At 37.1% G+C, this 22,318-nt stretch overlaps 1 protein-coding gene and 1 long non-coding RNA gene across 3 annotated transcripts in view; one reads left to right on the forward strand and one right to left on the reverse strand.

Moving 5' to 3' along the window:
* Positions 1–22,318, forward strand: part of LOC130997186 (chalcone isomerase-like protein 2) — a 79,716-nt gene that overhangs the window by 51,826 nt on the left and 5,572 nt on the right. Inside the window, exons 2-3 of the mRNA XM_057922442.1 lie at positions 20,796–20,874; positions 21,098–21,190. Coding sequence (XP_057778425.1) covers position 20,874; positions 21,098–21,190 — 94 coding nt within the window. The 5' untranslated portion in view covers positions 20,796–20,873. The remainder of the gene's footprint in view (positions 1–20,795; positions 20,875–21,097; positions 21,191–22,318) is intronic.
* Positions 6,600–11,355, reverse strand: LOC130997189 (uncharacterized). 2 transcript variants are annotated; one of them, XR_009093002.1, is made up of 4 exons: positions 10,875–11,355; positions 10,599–10,658; positions 10,143–10,314; positions 6,600–7,086 (listed from the first exon to the last, which is right to left on the reverse strand). It is a non-coding gene; the product is annotated as an uncharacterized LOC130997189 (long non-coding RNA). The 2 variants fall into 2 exon arrangements; XR_009093001.1 differs by having other exon boundaries at positions 6,600–10,314.

The raw sequence follows: 22,318 nt of genomic DNA on the forward strand, positions 1-22,318 counted from the left end.
TTATAAGAGCACCTGCAACGCAACTACTCGAGCGCCTCCTCGAGTAGTGCGTTGCACTCGGGTAAACCGTTGCGGGGGGGGAGGTACTTGAGTAATACTCGAGTCTTCGAGTATGCTCGAAGGGGGGGAGAGGGAAGGCGCGTGCAATGCACGCGCCCTAATTAAAAAAAAAGGAAAAATTGATAAATTCGAATTTTGACTGCAATTCCTCGATTTGCGCACTTTGACCGACCGTTTCCATTTTTTTTTTCTTCTTCTCCTCTTTAAAAAACCCCAACTTCTCCCCACCATCTTCACACCTCTTCTTCTCAAATTTTCTTCTCCATTTCTCCATTTTATCCTCCATTTCTCTTCAAGAATTTTCTCCGTCATGGATCCACACAACCCTTTCTACGATCCAAATTGGTGCCCCGATCTCTCCTCCGATTATCATCCCGATATGGGAGGAATCAACTTGGAGGAGATCCCGCCCGAGGAGGAACCGGTCAGTGCACAGCAGAGTGTCTCCCCACCAAAGAAAGGCGGCCGGAGGAAGGAAAATGTTTTAGGTGTTTTTAATTTTTATGTAATTTTTTTTTATGTTTTAGGTGTTTTTAAATTTTTATGTAATTTTTTTTATGTTTTAGGTGAATTCAAATTTTATGTTTAATGGCGTATTTAACTAACAAAAATATGTTATTTAAATTATGCAATTAAATTTAAAGGAAAAACATAAAAATCAAAACTAATGTTATCAAGTAGGCTATCAAGGAACCTCAATACAGCACTACCTACTCAATAACACAACCACTGTCAAGTACAAAAACTTTGCTGCTCACAACGTAAAACTGATGGAAACATAAGTTCATCTAAAAATTGACTGACTGAAGGACATCAAGCTAATTCGCGCTCAGACTCATTCTGCCACGTCAGCCCTAAGGTCAACAAACTTGAAGTAAAGTCAACTTCGAAGTGTATCAACCTTTTGAACATTTTATGCTTCTAAAATAAGCATTAGATGTGAATCCCGCTTTTCTGAAAAAATTATAAGGAAGATTGTCGAACGTCAACATCAAAGTACGAATGTGCAGATCTAACATCTCAACCATTCCTTGTTACAACGAGAAGTTCCTAAAAGAACAATGGATCAATTGTGAATAAATTTATAGTTTCTAGACTAGGCGTTGTTCAATATAAACATCCAAAGTTTAGAATTGAACACACTGATCCTTATCATTGTTCTTCATTGTAACAGTGTGTTCACATAGTTGAAGACCCCACATTTTCTTAATCTTTCACCATATGAAAAAGTAAATTAAGTGTTGAAGTAAGAAAAGAAGTTGACGAGTAAGCTTCGAGTGTGAAGTCTGAAAGTTGGTGAAGTGACGAGTGCTACCGGAAAATAGCATACAATACCACAACCGCAAAAATTGTTAAGTAAAGGTATTGCAACCACGTAAATTGCTACTACGATATTGCAACTGCGTAAATTACGACCTATGGAATTGCAACTGCGTAAATTACGACCTATGGAATTGCAACCGTGTAAATTGCTAGGCAACGGAATTGCAACCGCGTAAATTACGACCTATGGAATTGCAACTGCGTAAATTACGACCTATGGAATTGCAACCGTGTAAATTGCTAGGCAACGGAATTGCAACCGCGTAAATTGCTAAGCAATGGTCATAACCGCGTAACCCGTGTGATCAATCTAAGGTGATCTGATTGGTCAAACTGACTTGCAGCTATAAAACAAGGAATCCAAGGTTAAATGATTCCCCTGTTTATTAGTGTCATGGACATAGGAGTATTTGCTCCAAACTACGTTAAAATGTTTATGTGTTGTATTTTATGTTTTCTCTTTTGTCTTGTTGAATTTGTTTTCAACTATATCACTAATCAACATACCAACGAGACATATACAAAGGAAAACTGATTGTGTTTTTACAATATGTATACTTAGGATTAGGATCAGTCTTGCTTTATTTGCCAAATCTTTCAACAAGCTGACCTCATGCATCACATACTGCACATACATAAATTGACTTCTAAACCTTATCAATTTGACTTAGGTCACTGATATTGTGGACATACTAAATATTTTCATTAAAGCGAGTTTTGCTAACAACCAAATTCTGCACTTATGTTTAAACAAAAATCTCAATTGTCTGTCTACCTACTGTAAGTGAGCAAACTTGATTTTTCAATAGAATAGCTCTCAACAAGTTGATATGTCTGTATCTAGCTGACTCATTATAGACTAAGTTGTTCAATATTCTAAGAACACGAGCAAAGTTGCCATTTGGTGTATTCCTCCCCCTATACACCAGAACATACTCGCCTCGAGACCTACAATTAGTACCAGAGCAGGTTGTTCTACAGACCTATGCTTTTAAACACCTAGTCTTTTATCAGGAAATTATTTCAAATACATGTCATTGGTATCACAATAGAGATTCTCAAAATCACTGTTGCTGAATATTAGGTCTACTTGAACTGATCAAAGAAAATCTTTTCTTCGTGTGTGGAATCAGTTTATGTTTTGTGCTTTCAAAATTTTGAGTTCAAAATCTTTGTCAAAATCAGCTTTTGTTTTTATAAGTCTATTGAACATTTGTTTGAAAAACGATTTTCATTCATCCGATAGTTCATAAAACTATTATTATGAACTCAAACTTACCTTGCAGTGAACAAAGTCTCATTCATTTGAATGTTTTTCTGTTTTTCATTTTTTTCTTTTTTGACGCAACAAGATGAACTAAAATTAAAGAGAATAAAATTTCACAAACACCGGTAGAGGGCCAGAGAATAATGAGCTACAACAATTTTAGAGAGAAAATTTAGCAAGAAAATTTGCGATGGTGATAGCGAGCGCCGACCGTGGAAGGTCTATACTCGTGGGAGCAGAGCTGTGGTTAATTATTAGCTGCTGGATTATTTATTATTGCCTATCGTTTATTATTTTTGTTATCTTTTGAGTTTGGGTTAGCCCACGTGTATGGGCCTAGGGTAGGGTTTGCATTAGTTATTTATTTAAACTAGACTGTATCGTGGCGTCAATTGAGGAGTTCTCAGAAATATATTGTTCGTTTTTCTAGTGTCAATCACCTTTACTCTATCAAATTGGTCCGACCTGCCGGATACGAGACGATGGTGGTAACTACCAGGAGTACTGAGCAGCGATTGGATGGATTAGAGAAGGTGGTTGAAGAACTGATTACCGTTGTGGACGGGTTTCATGCGTATCAAGCTTCAACGGACTCGAAACTTGACGCGCTGCTGAAGAAATTCTCGATCGACCCTAGCAACACCAACGATGAATCGGAGGGAAGCCATGACCCCAAACCGCCTGCTCATCTTTAGGTTTTCCAAAAGATGGATCTTTCCAATTTTGATGGGACAGATGCACTTGCATGGCTCGCACGTGTGGATCAATATTTTCTTGAGCATGAGACACCATTGGACAAGCAATTGAAGATAGCCATAATCGCTATGTCAGGCCCGACCATGGCGTGGGTGTAACTATTGCTGCGTCACTGTCCGACGCTAACCTGGACTCATCTCAGGAAGGGTCATTGGAGGATTACATCGCTGCTGGGGCGACAAAATTAGTTATGCAATTAATGGGTACGAGGCTCTGGGGGCGACAAAACAGGAAGGGTCATTGGAGGATTACATCGCTGCTTTCGAAGGGTGCGTGGCTCAACTTCCTGACTTTACGGATGAGCAGTACCTTGGGTTCTTCTTGAGTGGGCTCAAACCACACATTCGCAAACAGATTCAGGACCCTACGGTCACAGATTTCTCGGTCGTAGTTTTGATGGCTCGAAAGGTCGAGCATGCACCGCCGTCATCCACCTATACCACACGCACATCTCCAACCATGAACTATCAATCCCGATATGTTATTAGTCAGTGTTCCACCTCCACCATTTCTCCAGAACTCAGACCGTTATCCTAATCTTTTGGAAATTCTTCCCAATCGTCCACAGGTTCATGACCCCTCCGATGTTTTCGTAATATATCGGATGAAGAAGTAAAGAAACACTTGGCTGCTGGGTTGTGTTTCAGGTACGGCTTGAAATTCAGGCCAACTCACCGTTGTCCACCGAAAACCCTACAAGTTTTGGTAGGGGAGATGATGAGGAACCCAACAATGATTTCGAGCAATCTGATGGGGTGATCGAGGAAGCATCAGACGGAGGCGATGCACCGACAATGCAGCATCTGCAACTGTCTAACCTCACGTCGAATGAGCTGGATAGTTACTAGACGATGAAACTGTTTGGTCATGTCGGGGATACACATCTGAAGGTAATGATTGATAGCGGGGCAAGTCATTATTTCGTGGCAGTGCACGTGGCCAAGCGATTGAGCTGGGAAATTGTAACAACAGATAGTTTTTCTGTAGTACTGGGCGACAGAACCAAAGTTAAGGCTGGAAGAATCTGTAGAGACGTACCACTTCAGTTAGATAATGAGCTATTCACCATCTCCTGCTACGTGTTTTCTCTAAATAGTGTTGATTTAATATTGGGCATTTCGTGGTTGGCCATGCTGGTAACGGTGAAGGCAAACTGGGACCGCTTGACCATGGAATTTTCGATGAATGGTCGCAAGGTATTTCAGCGTGGAGACCCCACACTCACGCGTTGCATCTGCACCCATCGTGAGTTTCAGAATTTGGACGCAAAAGATGAGTGTTGGCTCTTATGGTCCATGGATGGCGTGAAGACTTTGGACTCTTTTGGGGTTTTCGAGGACCTCTCGGCAGTTGCTCGACGCCAGTTGACCGAGGTAATCACAGCTTTTCCCGCAGTTCACACACACACTGTAGGCCTTCCTCCACCGCGCAGCAGTGATCATCGTATTGTGTTACAACCTGACGCTCAACCAGTTTCGGTGCGCCCTTACCGCTACAATCACTTGCAGAAAGATGAGATGGAGTGATTAGTAGAGGAAATGCTTGCAGCGAGTATTATTCAGCCGAGTACAAGCCCTTATTCTAGCCCAGTTCTTTTAGTTGTCAAAAAAGATGGATCTTGGCGTTTCTGTGTCGACTACCGCGAACTCAACAAGCGCACCATACCAGATAAGTATCATATTCCAATAATTCAAGAATTACTCGATGAGTTGCATAGCGCCTGTTGGTTTAGTAAATTAGATCTCAAGGCCGGTTACCATCAGATCCGAGTCGCCCGCTCAAATGTACTCATTCGGGGCACTATGAGTTTTTGGTCATGCTGTTTGGGCTCACTAACGCACCAGCTACATTCCAGAGTTTGATGAATGATATTTTCATATCCTTTCTTCGAAAATTTGTATTGGTCTTCTTTGACGATATTTTAGTATATAGTGGCTCTTGGGACGACCATCTGGTTCATCACTACAGTGTGAAATATATAGTATATTGGTCTTTTTTTTATCATCACTACTCACAACAGGTTGAAAGAAACTACCTCGTGAAATATGTCTATCATGTGACTTGTTCCACTGCACCCCGTTGAGCCATCTCAAAGCAATCAAAGTGGGGGAGCTTTTAATACCTGAAAATGAGTAGATTCCGAGCGTACCAAAAAGACCAGATCAGAGTTGCAAAAATCTAATGATAATCCTTTGATTCAATTCGGTGAATATAATCAAACCAATCTGAAATAGTCAATCTTCACTCCTTCAAATTCACCATAGCGCGGACAGGCAAGATCCAACATAATGGATCGCCTAAAGAGAGATGTTTTTTTGTTGGAATAGCCCTAAAGACACACTTCCAAGCGAAGAGCTTCACACATTTGGGATAACCTCCAACTTCCAAATCTACCTCTAGAGACCATCATCTTCGGAAGACGACGACGCTGCAAAATGATTGCGAATAGAACAAGCGACATGATACCCTTATCTGACCGTAAAAGCAACCTCTGAGGCATGCGACCAAACCACATGATCTTGGAAATGTTGTCTTTCTTGCATAAAACTGTGAATTTTTCTTCAATCATCCGACTGGAGAATATTCTTGAGTTTATCTTCATCCCACAAACCATTAGTTTCGCTCAAAAAGTTTGAAACCCTCGAGTTTATGAAATCTTCGGACACCTTCGCCTTACCCACACGCCATGCAATACCATCATTTAAGATATATTTGCCCACTAATAAGCTTCTCCATGTAAAAGAAGGATTATGGGCATTATCAGCAAGGAGGAAATCACAACGAGAAAATAACGTGCTTTGAGATACCGTGCCAAAAGAGACTTGCTGTTTTGAAGCATCGCTTAGCTGAATAAACTAATATCACGGAAGCCGAACCCACCTTTATCATTCAAAAATTATTTTTGTTTCTCTGTGACATAATTTTAAATGTGTTAATAAGTAAAAGTGAGATTTTTTAATTTTCATGGAAGTCATGTTACACAAAAAAATAAGAGAAATCTCAAATTTCATCTTCGATTTTGTCCTTTCCAAATTTTGTTCGTTCTCAAAAGTATACTAATTCAAAAATATTTAATTAACATAAAATTGTACGAAAATATGAAAGGCATTATCTACATCCAAATTCAAAAATATATAATGTGGGTTTTTATGTGTGTCAAATTGATCTTATCAAGTGAGACGATACCATCTAGTTCCAAAATTATAATTACTTTCCTTTGCATTGATAATTTTTCGCACAAAATACAACCCTACATGGTATATATATATTTTTTTCTATTAATGTGATCAATTTTGTGCATTGTTACGGGATGTTCAAGGGGTGAAGAAACGTATACATATCATGTTGAAGCATTCCATTATTTTGGAGTTTAAGGTTCATTTTAGATATTGGCTATTCCGATACCTACCGACTTTGTGAGGGAGAAGAAAATCACCAACAACGTACAACGTCGTCTAAGTTGTCTACCACGACGTGCTGCCACCTGGTGTCGCTGTGCAATGAGATGTTGCCGTGCAATGGTATGCTCGAGGTGACACCTAAGTGATGTCGTACTGTGAAGGTTTGGTGGATTTTGATATACATGGCTTTGAACTCTAAAACAATGAGAAGCTTGCAAATTGGTTATTTCCCATTGGAGCAGGTTGTATGTCTTTTTCCTTGGTGGATTAATGCATTACCTGTATATAAATGAGGTGGAAAGCCTCAGATCTTAGAAGGCAAAATGTTGGAGTCTCTAATAATTTTATTCTATACATTTCTAAACTTTATAGCTAGCCACCAATCATAAAAATGAAATGGGTAAAGGAATCACAAGTCCATTCCTTTATATTCCTTGTTAGTATAGTAATCACCCAAAATTTGTCATTTCTTACTTACATTCATTTCATTCCCTCATTCAATTTACAATTCCAAGCGGCTCTTTAAATGATCTTAATTAATGTAAATACAAAGAAAAGTAACCTCTACTTTTTTATATATAAAAAATTGATGATAAGTGAGTGCAGCAATCAAGAAAAAAAAATTGATAGTAAATGATCTTATTTAATATTGGAATAAAAGAATTAAGAAAAAAATGATGCAAAGGCAAATTGAAACATGAAAGTGAAAAAAAAATAAAAAAAATTTGGCAATTTGTCTTCCACAATCACAAACATGAAGTATCACCAAGTAAAAGCAAAGAAATTTGTTGATATGAAGTGAAGGAAAATAGCGATTGTAGAGAAATATTTATAGGCGCTCGTAAATTCGAAATTAAGAAGAGTTCTAATGCAATAAGAAATAGGGTTAATTGCCGCTAAATTCAAAAGCTTTCTAAAATTTCGCGATTTTCTCACCAACTTCAAAATCGGCGTATAAATACACGAATTGAGAATTCGTTCTTAATGTTCCCAAAATTAAAAAATCCGGCGAGTTGACATGGAAAACATCTGTGACATGTCAATTAAATGCCAAATAGATATGACATGTCATTTCTTAATTTTTTTAATTAATCTTATTTTAATAAAATGTTAATAAATGAATTTATAAAAAAAAAATAGAAAATACCTACCCCCAACCCCAAACACCCCCTTCCCCAACCCCCCCGACCACCACCTCCCAAATCCAAACCCTCGGCGCCACCCCGTCCACCACCTCCCAAACCCCCGGCGCCACCCCGACCAACACCGCGAGAAGAAGAAGGCCGCCCAAATCAGTACACAGATTTTCTCACCCTTCGACTCCTCCATCTACCCCATCCCCAAACACCCAGAGCTGCGATTTGCAGAGGGATTTGGGGTGACGATTTGAAGGAGGGAGGCCGCGATTTGGTGAGGCGATTTGCAGAGCGGCGGTGAAAGGCGAGAGAGAGATGGACCGGCGGCAGTTGTAGGTGAGTGTGTGTGTTGTTGTTGACAGTTGAGAGCAGGCGGAGATGGGCGGTGGTGGTGGTGGTGGTCTGGTGGAAGTCCAGAACTCTGGCAGAGATGAGTAAGGGAGACGGTGGGAGTCCAGAGCTCGGCGGCGGTGGTGGTCTGGTGGTTGGAAGTTCAGATCTCGGCGATGGTGGTGGCTGGAAGTCCAGAACTCGGCGGCGACGATGGCTGGAAGTCCAGAACTCGGCGGCGGTGGTGGTGTTCGAGAGAGAGAGAGAGAATTCTGCATTTTTTTTCTTTTTTTTTTAATGTTGTTGGAAATCAAAACGACGTCGTTTTGATTTTTAAAAACGACGTCGTTTCCTTACGCCGCCGACTATGCCACGCTGTAACTACGGTCATCCATGTCAGCTTCAAATTTTGGGGATTTTTTAATTTTGGGAACATTAAGAACGGATTCTCAATTCGTGTATTCATACGCCGATTTTGAAGTTGGTGAGAAAATCGCGAAATTTTAGAAAGCTTTTGAATTTAGCGGCAATTAACCCTAAGAAATACTCTTGTCATAATTTATAAATTTGATGTAAATATTATTTGCTATCAATAAGAAACATATTATCTTTAGCATAATTAATCATTTGTACGTGACTCTAAAATTAAGAATAAAGGATTTCAAATATTATTTATAGTACTATTTAATAATTAGGGGTGGGAAGATAGGGTTCAGGTATAGGGTGCCCGAATACCCGACCCGAAAAAATCGGGTATCGGGTACCCTATACCCGAAAAATTAGGGACCGGGTTCGGGATCGGGTATTTAGGGTGGGGAAAAATCGGGTATCGGGTATACCCGATCGGGTATCGGGTATACCCGAAATACCCGATTTTTATTAAGTATATATTAAATTATTTAATTAAATTTTAATTCCTTAATTTCAATTTTCAAATCGAAGGAGTGAACTACTGAACTGTAACCCTACCTACAAAATTTTCAATTTTCAATTTTGATTTGATGTTATATATTATTTATTAATATAGATTTTTGATTTTTTTTAAAAAAATCGGGTATTTTCGGGTATTAGGGATTAAGGAAAATCGGGTACCCTAATACCCGAAATACCCGATTTTACACAGTTTGACCTGAAACATGTAATTTTGACCGGGTAATTAGGGTACCCGAATACCCGACTCGGGTACCCGAGTCGGGTATTAGGGTACCCGATTTTTTTTCGGGTTCGGGATCGGGTATCGATTTCCCGTCTTAATCGGGACCGGGTACCCGATTTTTTCGGGTAGGGTACCCGATCCCGACCCGATTCCCAGCCCTATTAATAATTTATATTTAAGTCTCCATAGCCCCATATAGTTTTGAATTAATTAATTGAGTGCAACATGAGATAAGTATGACGATGCACTTATAAGCTCCTTCAAAGTGTTTGGCAAAATAAGCTCCTAAACAGCTTATAAGATCCAAAAATAAGCTCAAAGAGCTTATAAGCTCCTAAAAAAATAAGTTCCTCTACCCCAACTTATTTTTTTATAATCTCATATGCAACAATCATTTTACAAATATTTTTCAACTATAATTTATTATTTTCATCATTAATCATTTAAGTTAATTTCTCTTCGATTTTCTCTCTCTAAAAAAATATTTTCTCTCTCTAACTTATAAGCTCAATTATCCAAACACTTTGACAACTTATAAACTCTTAAAAATTACATCTTATAAGCTTTTGAAACATCTTATAAGTTCCAAGAGCTTATAAGCTCTTTAAAATAAGCTTAGCCAAACACCCTCTTAATCGTTTTATTAATTTGATTCTTACGATGAGAAAAGATGAGAAATGTCATGTCTTTTCTGTAAATTAATTTGGACCTACGATCACAAAAATGAGTTGAAAAATAGCACAAGTTTTGTAGCGGCCCCAATTCAATATGAATTGCTAAGGAAGAGCCTGCCACGCGGTTTGCGGTGCTGGTGTTGTCCTGTTCCATCACTCTCGTCAAGAGCAATACTAGATTCACTCCCACACCAAGCAAGCCCTTGATTCACTGAAACACACCAAATTTCAAATTCATTTATATCCCATTAATTAATATGTTCTTATAAATATATATAATATGTGATCTATAGTAATAGAAAAAGTGCATTTGTCATAAAATATAGATTGCCTATTATATCCCTGTTACATATTTTATTTTAAAGATAAGCACAGCCGATGTATTAACCAAATCAAGGACTTATGCATCAAAATATTTTTTATTTTTTATCAAATAAAATAACATTGATTATGCGTACAACATAAGCTCTTTTATTAGTACATATATAAATATACCTGAGGAGTTATGCATCCTCCAAGATCCATGGCACAATATATAGTTCCTAACTCCATCACCTAATTAAAGAAGAGGAAATATTAGTATCAACATCATATGTATTGATATAAAATAAGGAATCTATAACACGAAGTAGAATGAAGTACAAATGAGTACATGCACTCGATCGAATATAATTAAAACTACTTCAATATTTTGATTGTTTATCGCTATTATTTAACATTTTAACTATATATATAAATTTTGGAGTTTAGGGCTCTCATGAAGACTCTCACTTTAGATTGGCTATTTCGATAACTCCCCGCATTGTGAGGGAGAAGAAAATCGCCATTATTGCTCGGCACATCACAATACACGTCGCGTAAGTGTCCACCATGAGCGTCCCCAACGTGACGACCGGAAAATCCCGACGTCGCATTATAGGGCTTGAGGAAACGAGGGATATTGAGAAAGAGAGAAAGCTTGAGGAGCGAGATAATTAAGTGTGTGAGGAAGAATATGCTAAGAAGGAGCCCTCTTTTATAATTAAGGAAGGAAGGCTGAAACATCAATTTCACATGCATGTGTTTGTTATAGAGAGAGAGAGAGAGATGAAGAAGAGGGAGTATGTTTGAGTGTGTGTGATGCAAATGAGAGGTATGTAAAGAATCAAATACTGATCTCATCCGAATCATCTCCGTTATTGATTTTGTCCAACTATATATATGATTAATATGACCTCAAAATTCAACTTGATTTTCTCTTCACCAAACTTGATCTCCTTTGCATATATGTACTATAATTGCATTTCACCAAATGAATATATCTAGTTAACTGCATGTACTGCATTTCATAAAATTTCCACATATTGGTGATGCATTATTGATTGTGTGTTCTAAAAGAAAAAAGAAATATAGATAGTTAGGTCATTGATTTCGTGTTTCCGTCATCATAAAAATGTGACAATGTGCTTCCATAGATTTATAGTTCGAAAGATTAACAGATCACCACACACGTGACCCCAACTTTATAATAGAGATATCTTTTAACAGACATTATAAGAATAACATCATTTACTAAAGCATATAGTGCCATTTACATATATATATTAAAAGTGTCAATATACATCAAATTTGAATTTAATTATCAAGATATCAAATAAAACGAAGACATAAAAATAGCCACAAAATCATAGAATCAAAGTCTCAAGTCCAAGAAATCAACTAGGACAAGCTAAAACCACTTGCATATATTTTTAAGAGAAATCGACTCCCACATTAGATTGCAAATAATTCGAGAGAGTAATGAAAATGACAAGTCAAATTAATTCAAATAAAAACTTGATTTTCTATCCAAACATACAACATTATCTTCTATCAAAACTAACATCATTGTCAATCCATAACAAATAAGGAATTGATCCAATTTCAATAATATTACTGCAGTTCTCCATATAGGAGAGGGAAGTTGGTTTGCCCTTTTTGTCGCCACCGATTTCAAAATGCTTGCATTGATCTGTGCAAAGAAGATGGTGATTGCGGCCTCATTAGCACAAAAGAACACACATATAGAGATAGATCAAAATAGATGTGCCAAAATATGAAGAGCAAGCCTTGATTGGGTGTTGAGAGACATGTCGTGGCATTGTAGCCTCAACATAATTCATATTCACTATCATTTATACTTATTTTTTTTATTTTTAATGAATTTATATATGTATACCCATTGTAAATTAAAAACAAGTAATTTGTATTTCAATTATTAAAAATTTAAAGTTGAAAATTCTATGTTTTTATATTGAGATTCATTATTTAGTAATCAGTGTGAATTATTTTAATAAAAAAAATTAATTAGCATTTTTGCTTATGTTTTGATTTTGTTTAACATTTATATTTATTTATTTATTTAAATATTATTAAATTTCAATATTCGTTGTGCAATCAACAAGCTAGCGTACTAATGATTTTATGAAACTGGACTAAATTATGCTTCAAGTTATGTGAGATGTCAGAAGAATCATCTTTTGGTAATTTAGGTGCTATTGGGCTTAAAACAACACGCAAGCTGTTAAGTAGTTTATTATCCATGGGAAAGTGTCTGTCTTTGATAAATTAAATTCTTAATATTTATAAGATCTGAAATAAGTTCAAGTTATAAGTAATAAGTAATAATTTTGAACAAAATAAATTCATCAATTTTATCTTATTTTTTCATATTCTTATAAACAACTACTCCATCTGTCCCATTACAAATGTCCCATTTTTCATAATGGGATGTTCCATTACAAATGTTTTATTCCTTTTTTGACAATATATTCTCTGTTTATACCTAATATTTAATAATTTTCACTAACATACTTTATCTATTAATTACACATTTCTTAATTTCTGTGACCAAAAGTAATTAATAAGACATTTATAATGGGGACGGATGTAGTATTAATTTACCAGAATTATTATATTATGTTTCAACTTATCCCTTTCTCATTTCATGTTTCTCTCTCATTATATTTTCTCTAACTTATAAGATCAATTATCTAAACACTTCGATAATTTATAACCTTTTAACTATTACTCCCTTCGTCCCACTATCGTTGTCCGACTTTTCTATTTGGGCTGTCCCACTATTGTTGTCCCATTTCCATATAAGATAAGAAATAACCTTTCAAAAAATATGGGCCCTATCACTTTTTATCACTTTACACCTTCTTAATTACCATGCTCAAAAGTTTTGGAATAACAATAGTGGGACGGAGGATCTTCGTACAATATTTTACGAACTTTTGAAAAAATTGATTCACATAAATCATTCACTATTTCTTCTAGTAATATATACAAAACTACATATGCTCGCTCCATTTCAGTAAAACTAAAACTGAATATATATATACTCTCTACCTAATTTGGAGTAATATGATCCATGTGCTCGTTGTATTTCATTTCTAGAAAATCTACGGTAGAAGTCGTAGCCTAGTTTTTAATTGTTGACAAATTTGAGGGCACACCTTATATGACAAGGTTGGTGGTCCAAAGACACATTGGTAATAATTTGCAATTAATTTGGTGGAAGCATATTTATTTGATGGATGGAAGTAGTAGCACGTGGCTCGCTGGCTTATTCACAAACCTCGGAATGTCGGGCCCAACCGCGTTAGGTGCAAATAAAATTTTGTATTGAATAACGTTGCATAAAAACATGGATATTGTGTAACTTGTGACGTTCAACATTTAGCATGTAAATTTGAATTTATTGAATATATCTTGCAAGATTTTTATTTATTTATTTGTTATATATGGACATTTTGTTAATGGAGACGAAAGAGTTAAAAATTGAGTGCGAAAATGGTCACTTTGATAAAAGGAATAGTACTCCCTCCGTCCTATTGAAGATGACTCGTTTTTCATTTTGAATCGTCTTCCATTAAAAACGGCTCATTTTCATAGAATACAGTCTTAAATTCTTGAAAATATGTGAGCCCTGCCACTTTTATCTAAGATCTTTGATGTGAGAATAGATAGGAAAGATTTTCAAGTAGCGAGTCTTGTAGCCTATCGAATTCCGCATGAACAATTGAACAGGAACTTGAGCTCGTCTAAACTAAATACAATCAACTTGCTTGATGTATCAGTAAGCTTGTTCTTAGTCGGTAGACTACTTCCTTTACAAACTGACTCATTATCAGTAAGTTGTTTAATATTATGAGAAAATGAAAAAAACAGCAAAAAACTGCAAACTGGTGTATTCCTCCTCCCATACATCAGTATATACTCGCCCTCGAGACCAACATATATATTTACGTGCTGAAATAGAAATTTTATTAAAAAAAAAAGAAAGAAAGAGAACGGGACCTAAAAACCCATGGGAGCGCAGGCGCAAACAAGGGGCCGGATCACAAATAATCCGTGAAAAAACAAAACAAATTCAGACAAAACACCCACAAGGAGATCAAAAATCTAAAGTGTCGTCCTCATCCAAAGAAACTCCATCGTCCAACATATCTCCCCATTTTTTCTTAGGGGAAGGAGAATGAATCATTACACCTCCAGCCACGGCTGACATAGCTCTAGCTGCATTAGAATGAGAGTGAACCACAAAATTCTGTATAGACGCGCCTCCATCGGAGGGGTATCCAGAACGGCGCTCTGCATCACCGCACCAGCAACACTGCTAGTTGCTTTCTGGAAATCCGAAGACATACCATTCTTGATTATACGCCGAAGCCGATGCTTGATAGAAGACTCAGAAATCTTCCCCTTCTTGGTAACCCCCTTCGGACGCCCACGGCCTCGAGTGGGGGGAGCCTCCATCGTGGTCGTTCCTGGCGTCACAACCAAAGGCAGATCAGGACCGGTAACAATAGACGTATCCATCGATTGCCGGGGTGGGGACGTAACCCTCACCAACGGGTCCTCCATATCATCATCTACCGAGCATTCAGTGTTGTCCCCACCATCCACATCTTCTGCAACCCCCTCTGGAAAGGTATTAGAAGTGGGAATGTCGACCGTCGGATCCTCCCTCCCGACAGCTTTGGGGGGACCCAAATCCTCAATCAATCCATCCTGTAGAGGCTCCATCTCATTCACCTGATCGGTCACGAGATCCTTGGGCTGCCAGGCAGCCGTGACTTTCTGCTGTTCTTGTCCGGAGTTAAGGTTCCCTGTCTCAAACCTGACGGGATCCTTGGGCTGCCAAGCGGCTTGCTGCTCCTGTCTGGAGTTAAGAGCAGCAGTCGGTTCTGCAACTCCCATCACACTCTTGCCTTTAGCAATGCCCGAAGTACTATCCTCTTTAGAAGTAGCTCTTCGACATTTATCCGTGGGATGCCCCGTAATCTTACAACGTGAACAAAAAGCAGGAAGCGTTTCATAACTAAACTCCACGTAGAGAGAGCTATCATCCTCATCAATCATGACATATTCTCGAAGAGGCAGAGACATATCCAATTCAATCAAAACTCTAGCATAATTTCCAACCTCTCCATCAGCCGACAATCTATCAATACGAATAGGAGTACCCAAATACCGACCTATCGCCGAAGTAACTTCAGGGTGCCAAAGTTCAATAGGAAGATAATAGATGCGGACCCATACCTGTGCCAGAGATGAAGCTTCCTTGTAAGGGTTAAACTTCGGAACCCATTCACGAAGTCTCAGATGACCACCTGATACTTCTTGAATCATAGCCTTCTTCGCCGTTTTTTTATCCTCCAAAGAACCGAATTTGAGAGTAAAATACCCCTTGCCCATGGGTATTAATTGTCAGTCCTTAGATATTTGCCATAAACGCTGCAAATCAGCCTTTAATTCATGAGCCAAACGTGGTTTCACTCCTTTCCTCAGGATCAACCTACCGATAAGGGCAAACTTGAAATCAGCAACACATTGCTTATAGAATTCCTTGGGTATAGTCAGAGTATCCACTCTGTTGTGATTCGTGGTGTTAAGAGCCTGATATAAATGGGCTGGAAGATCAGGTTTGCGCACCCTGGGAGCAACTACAGCAGCGTAGTTCATCGTGTTTGCAGTTTCTTGCGTCCTACGAACACCTTCGGTGACTGCGATGTCTGGTTTAGCAACAGTTTCTGCTGCAGTCGACGTGTTCTCAAAACTAGGGTTTCCTCGCGGAAGCTTTGAGGCCGAAACAGCCTTGTCCGTTGACGGATGAAAGAAGTTGTTGGAGATGATTGGTAGGTTCAAGGCCGAACGATCATGACCACCACGAGGCTGATCGGAATCCATGTCGGCGGCGGGAAGAAGCAAACAACGCTAGGGTTTCATGTCGGCGGACAAAAAGCAAACAACGCTAGGGTTTACATGCAAATATATAAAACAATCTTTTATTAATTTCGTTGGAGTTTTATATTTATTTTTTAGGATTATAACCATTGCAATTTTTTTGGATTTTATTTATTTATTTATAGATTTAGTATTTTCTCATATTTTTCCCATTAATTTCGTTTCCGGAGTTTGTTTGCAGGTTGGATTTTAGGAGAATTCTCACCGATTCTTTGGGAGACGATCTTGCTTACTGCTGTCTACGCAGTGTGGGCATACCGGCTGACTGCCAGATATTTTTGGTGTAAAACAACGCATCATGTATATTGTCCCAAAACTTCCTAATCCATCAACTAGTTTGGTTATTATCGAGGTTTTGTTATCATTGGATTTTGGTTTCATTCGAAACATAGAAGTTTTCCAACATTTTTTTCCTTTTTGATGATACCAAAACTTGAACAATTATCTGAACATTTTTATAGCTGAAATCTAACTTGAGCAGCGAATAAGATAATATAGGGTTAATGCAGTAGCATACCATGAAGAACAAAGCTTGGACAATGAATTATTGTCATCAGGATGTGTTGAACAAAAGAAGAATTTTCATTTATCACTTTTTTTTGGAATCAATTTTCATTTATCACTAATAATACATCAATTAAAGATATAAGGGTTAATTGCTGACGAGCCCAAGTTTTGTGCTCTTTTTCTTTGTTGTGTCTAGGTCTAGATCGAGTCTTTGTGTGTGTTTTTGCTTGTTTTTTGTGTCAGAGAGGACACTTGTTTGGCAGGGACTCGTGGATGCTATAATGGGCAAAATGGAGCAAATCTGATGAGGAAAAGGAAGACACCTCAATGATCAATTCTAACGAAGCCTGCAGGTTGGATGCAATCCAAAGATCGAGAGTCTCATTTGCTGACCTGCTGGGTATGATGTTGTCGAGTAGGTAGTACCGCTCAGAGGAGGATTTATTCTATTACGTCCTGGACAGTTGGAGCTATTTCTAGGAGAGAGTGTTGCAGCTAAGGCTATTTGCCGCTGACTAAGAGGTTGGCCTGACTTACGCTCAGAAATTAGCAATATTCACCACGAGAGGTACTAAGGGCATGTGGAAAGGCAGAATGAAGACAGGAATGGCGATATATCATGCCCAGGCATCCAGGGCTAGACGCTGACGTGGCAGATCCGGTGCATGAAGAAGATGCGCTAGAATATTTCTTTTTCCATGCGCTGAGAGTATATGGACGAAAGCTTGAAGATATGCACAGATCAAATGGTGAAATTTTATCAAATGTAGAGTCCTTGCACTTGTGGACTCTATCTCGGGCAGAAGAAGAACACTCCAGCCGGAGTTGAACTCTCCAAAATCCTAGTTGTGTGTTGGCTTTTGGCCCACGCTTGGATCCCTATACATACATGTTCTCATTTCATCAGGAGTGTGCACGAACTAAGGAGTAGGGCGAGTACCAAAAACAATATTTTATTTTCTGCATTTAGTTTATGTTAAGGCCCGGTTTGGGCAAAATGTTTAGTTTATGCTTTTTGTTGGCAGAGTAGCATCCTGTCCAATTTTCCCTTATTAAGTAAGTGTACTTTATTTTATTCCTATGTCTTATTTATCTTTTGTTTTTGCAATTTACTTTATGTCTAGCTAAATTCATAAATCTGGGCAAGGCATAGATGATGTGGATATGAACTTATAAACTCGTGAGGTTAAAAATTTTGTGCTTAAGTAATTGCATGTTGTGTTTCCGAAGTGCTGGGCATTGTATCTAAGTGTCTAATTCAATTTGATTAGTTAACAAGCCGCCATTAATGAATTGAGTAGACTCAGATCACCAATAAATAAATATTATAGGGAGAGTACTATCATTGTGCGTCTTGAAAGTATTCGCGGGCATGGGAGGTTGAGGTAGACTACGGTCTGCCTAAGTTCAATATAGGGCCTATCTAGGTCTAAATGCTTCTCGGTTTAATTGCATGCTCTGAGGTGTCTTATTGCATGGTTAGGTCGAGATGATTTAATGGTATAGGGTGTCCCTTATCTTAAACATACTTAAGGATAAGTTTTCTTAGATGATGGAAGTGCATGTGACAAGTGAGAATGGGGACACAGGCCATTGGTAAGTTATAACTAGTAGACACAACATTGTAATGAACATCTTGACCAAGGAGCGAGTGTAAGAGATTATCCACGGATTCGACGTCTTGACCAGATTGCCTTTTATTATTGATATTTATGTTCAGTGTTTTCAGTTTATGTAGTTATTTCAAGTCAAGTTGAGTTTAGTTCCGAGAGGTGTCTCGTGAACAGGACGAATGGACGATAGTTCACCCCAAACGTTTTTTCTTATTTTTGTTCGTGACAAGAGACAAGCTGCACCAACTCCCTATGGGATCGACCCTTGCTTACCATTAGGCACTACGCCTGTTTTGGGCAAGGTTATAAATTTATTTATACGTTGATCAATACGACAGCTTGGATTAAAACCCGAAGTACGGTCTCGTCAATTGCCTATAAATATGCGAACTACTTAATTTTTTGTTTTTAATCAAAATCTATTTTTTTTCCCTAAAACAAAATCCAAAATCTATTTTTTTGGTCAAATGAGGGTGGTGACAAACACCTTCCATTTGAAACCTTCCATATATTGGTGTAAGAGGGACATGTTTTCTAGTCGAGCTAAGTGCTCATCAGGGTCTATTTCCCCGTCATACTCGAAAGTTATGGGTTTGAAGTGTTTGGGTAAAGGATCAACTTGTAAATCCTTAGAGAAAGGGCTTCTTCGAGTTATTCCCACACCCCTCCCTGAATATAAGTTTTCTATTCCTCGACCCTGGGTTTGGCTATTGTAGTATCCCGGGTATATCTTTCAGTGGGATGTCGTTGACTTGCCGCTTCTTTGGGGTTTGATAAAAACTCTTATTCATCGTTTGGGACTTTAATTTTTCCTTTTTCATTCCCTCATTTGGCACGTCCTTCGTTTCCTTGGAGTATAGGAGACCTCTGTGTCATCGTGAGTTCGTCAAACGTTGATTTTTTTTTAGTTCTTTTAGCTCCTTGGCCATTTGTTCCATATGTTGCCTTTGCCTCTCGACTTCATTAGCATCCTCCAAATCATCGGTGTAAAAAAGTGTAGAGGGGATTTACCTTTATCCTTACTAGAGCCCTCTGGGGTTAAGCCTTTTTGCCTTTGCCATTGTCATACATGTGCTAGGACTATGACCCTTGGTTGGGTCTCCCTTTTAGCCTTGTGAATGGGTATTACATGATTCAGGTTAGATCCTAATCTGTCGAGGAAAATGGGAACTACATATTTTACCCCACTACACTATAACACAACTCAATTTTATTGGTTCTCACAATACAGAAAACAACGTTGAAATATACAGATTAGGAAACTCCTCAATTTCTGATATATTGATAGTGATAAAATAAAAAAATCATCATTTTTTCATAACAACAAAAAAGTAAATTAAATGTTAACACATAGAGAATATATAAAAAAGTCTTAAACATTTAAATTGTATAGCATAACTTTTAAGCCGAAAGAGGATTGAACTTCTCCAAATAAACCAATGCGACTTCATCTCCATCATTTTCTCCATGTGAGAAATAATTCGCCCTCGAATCAATTAGGGCTTCATCACGATCAAATTTCCTCTAATTAAACTTACCAAAAATGTTTAGTTTCTGGAGAGTGGAATTGGATAATTTTTTTGCAATTTCCTTCCATACAAGCAAGAAATATTCACTATCTTAATTTTTAATTGTGCACTTAGTAAACTTCACTTCTATGTAATAGCCTACTAATTATACATGGGAGGAAAATGTGACTATTATTACTATCATGATCTAATGTTGATTTAGTTATAATTTAGTCCTCTCTTGACATTTCTGTTGTCATCTATCAACCATTCCAATATAAAAGCTGCATAAATTAATGATTCATTGATATATATTTTGGACCAATTATAAGTAAGGGAAGGAGTCTTGTTAGGTAGATCTTGTGATGCTCATGCAGCCATGTGATCATACGTACTTTCGTTTCTTCAACTCTCCTTTTGTGATCTAATTAAAAATTATTCCGTATTTCCCTACCTAATCTTTTCATTTCTTATTTACAAATAAATTTAAAACCCACACCACTCAGACAACATAGAGAAATTTAGTTGCAATAGAATTAATTGCAATGAACTGCAATAAACATATGTACTAGATAGAGTTTCTCCAGTTTTATGAACAAATAATATAAATATAAGCTACTATATAAATTAATTAACTCTATTTTCATGTAATTTAAATTGAAATTACTCAACTACTTTTCTCTGCTTGAGAGGCAGGTCGGCAGGTAACTTAAATTCTTGTCTCCCTACACATTTATAAACATTACGCTTTTGCATTTGGTTTTTCAATTTCTCTCTCTTCTTCTTCTTCTTCTTCTTCTTCTTCTTCTTCTTCTTCCTCACTTCCACAAATCTTCTCTCAAACAACTCTCTGCAGAGATCACAGCTAGAGTAAGAAATCTCTCTCTCGTTAATATTATATGATTGCACACATGCCTTTTAAATTCAAAAAAATAATATTTACACTGAAAAATGAAGTATTAAAAAATGATAGAAACTGATATATATGATAAAGGGGTAATATATATATATATATATATATATATATATAATTATTATTTACATTTGATAGTTTGTGGTGAAGTAATAATATATATTATGGGTTGTTATGCAGTGGGTAGTAATGAGGTGGAGGCTGTGATGGTGGATGAAGTTCCATTTCCTCCACAAATAACCATCACCAAGCCATTGTCCTTGCTGGCTCATGGTAAGCAATATTGCAAGTATTAAAAATACTAGAAATACATTTTTTTTTTATCCATTTCAATTTTACTTTTTATTTTATTTTTTAATCATCTATCACTTATTTCTCATCGTTATAAAACTTATAGTGGATCCTTGGATTTGATTAATGAACCCTAGTTAATTATTTCAAAATTATACTACATTATAATAGATTAGAATTGGAGAAAAAATAATTATAAACAATACAGAATTGAAATTAGGACACGGAGAGACCCCAAATTAAAAGTGAGATAGAGGATCCCATGTAATGGATCTTGCCGTTTTAATGTTTAGTTTTTCGTAATAATCCCAATTTTAAAGTGCATGAATAATCAGTCGTGTAATTTCATTAATTTTCCAAATCTATAATTTTGGAATTTCTAATTATTTATCATACCAGAAGCTCGTTACTTTCTTACAAAATTAGAACATATAAATAGTTTTTGACGTGATATGTATATTAGAACAGAGAATATATGTTGGTATACGTTTGACAGTTTACTACTCTCTCCCTTCGTTCCACGAGAGTATGCATCACTTTTGATGACACCAATTTTAATAAAATGTTAGATGATTGGATTGGAAGTTGGAAAAGTGATTCACTTTATTATAAAATAAAAATAAGAAATAAATAATTAGTGGTGGGGTAGTGTTCAAAAATAACAAATACACACTTTTGTAGGATGTTTCAAACTAGAAATAATGGCACACTCTTGTGGGACAGAGGGAGTAGAAAAATATGTTAACTAGTTAATAGGAGTAGTTCATTTTGCCAAAATTGACCTTATGGGTGCTTTGGTGCTAATACGAAAATGGTTAGTTTGTTGTATTTAGGAGTAAAAAATAAATGAAAAAAATAAAAGGGGCAATTCAAATTTAATCTTTAATTGTGAAAGTGTGGGTTGATGGCATTAATACAATGGTCATTCATAGAATATATATACTTCTATTTATAGATAGTCTCTGTTATCCTTTAGTAGTTGGTATATGTTGTACATCAATGGGTTATTTATAAAGCGTAGAAGTAAAAAATACTGGAGAAAGAATGAAGCATAATATATATAGTTGAAAAGAGTTTGTAACGGATTGCCCTCCAAAGCAGAAATAAATA

The sequence above is a fragment of the Salvia miltiorrhiza genome, chromosome 8, assembly GCF_028751815.1.
Source record: "Salvia miltiorrhiza cultivar Shanhuang (shh) chromosome 8, IMPLAD_Smil_shh, whole genome shotgun sequence".
In the NCBI taxonomy this organism is placed as follows: Eukaryota; Viridiplantae; Streptophyta; class Magnoliopsida; order Lamiales; family Lamiaceae; genus Salvia; species Salvia miltiorrhiza.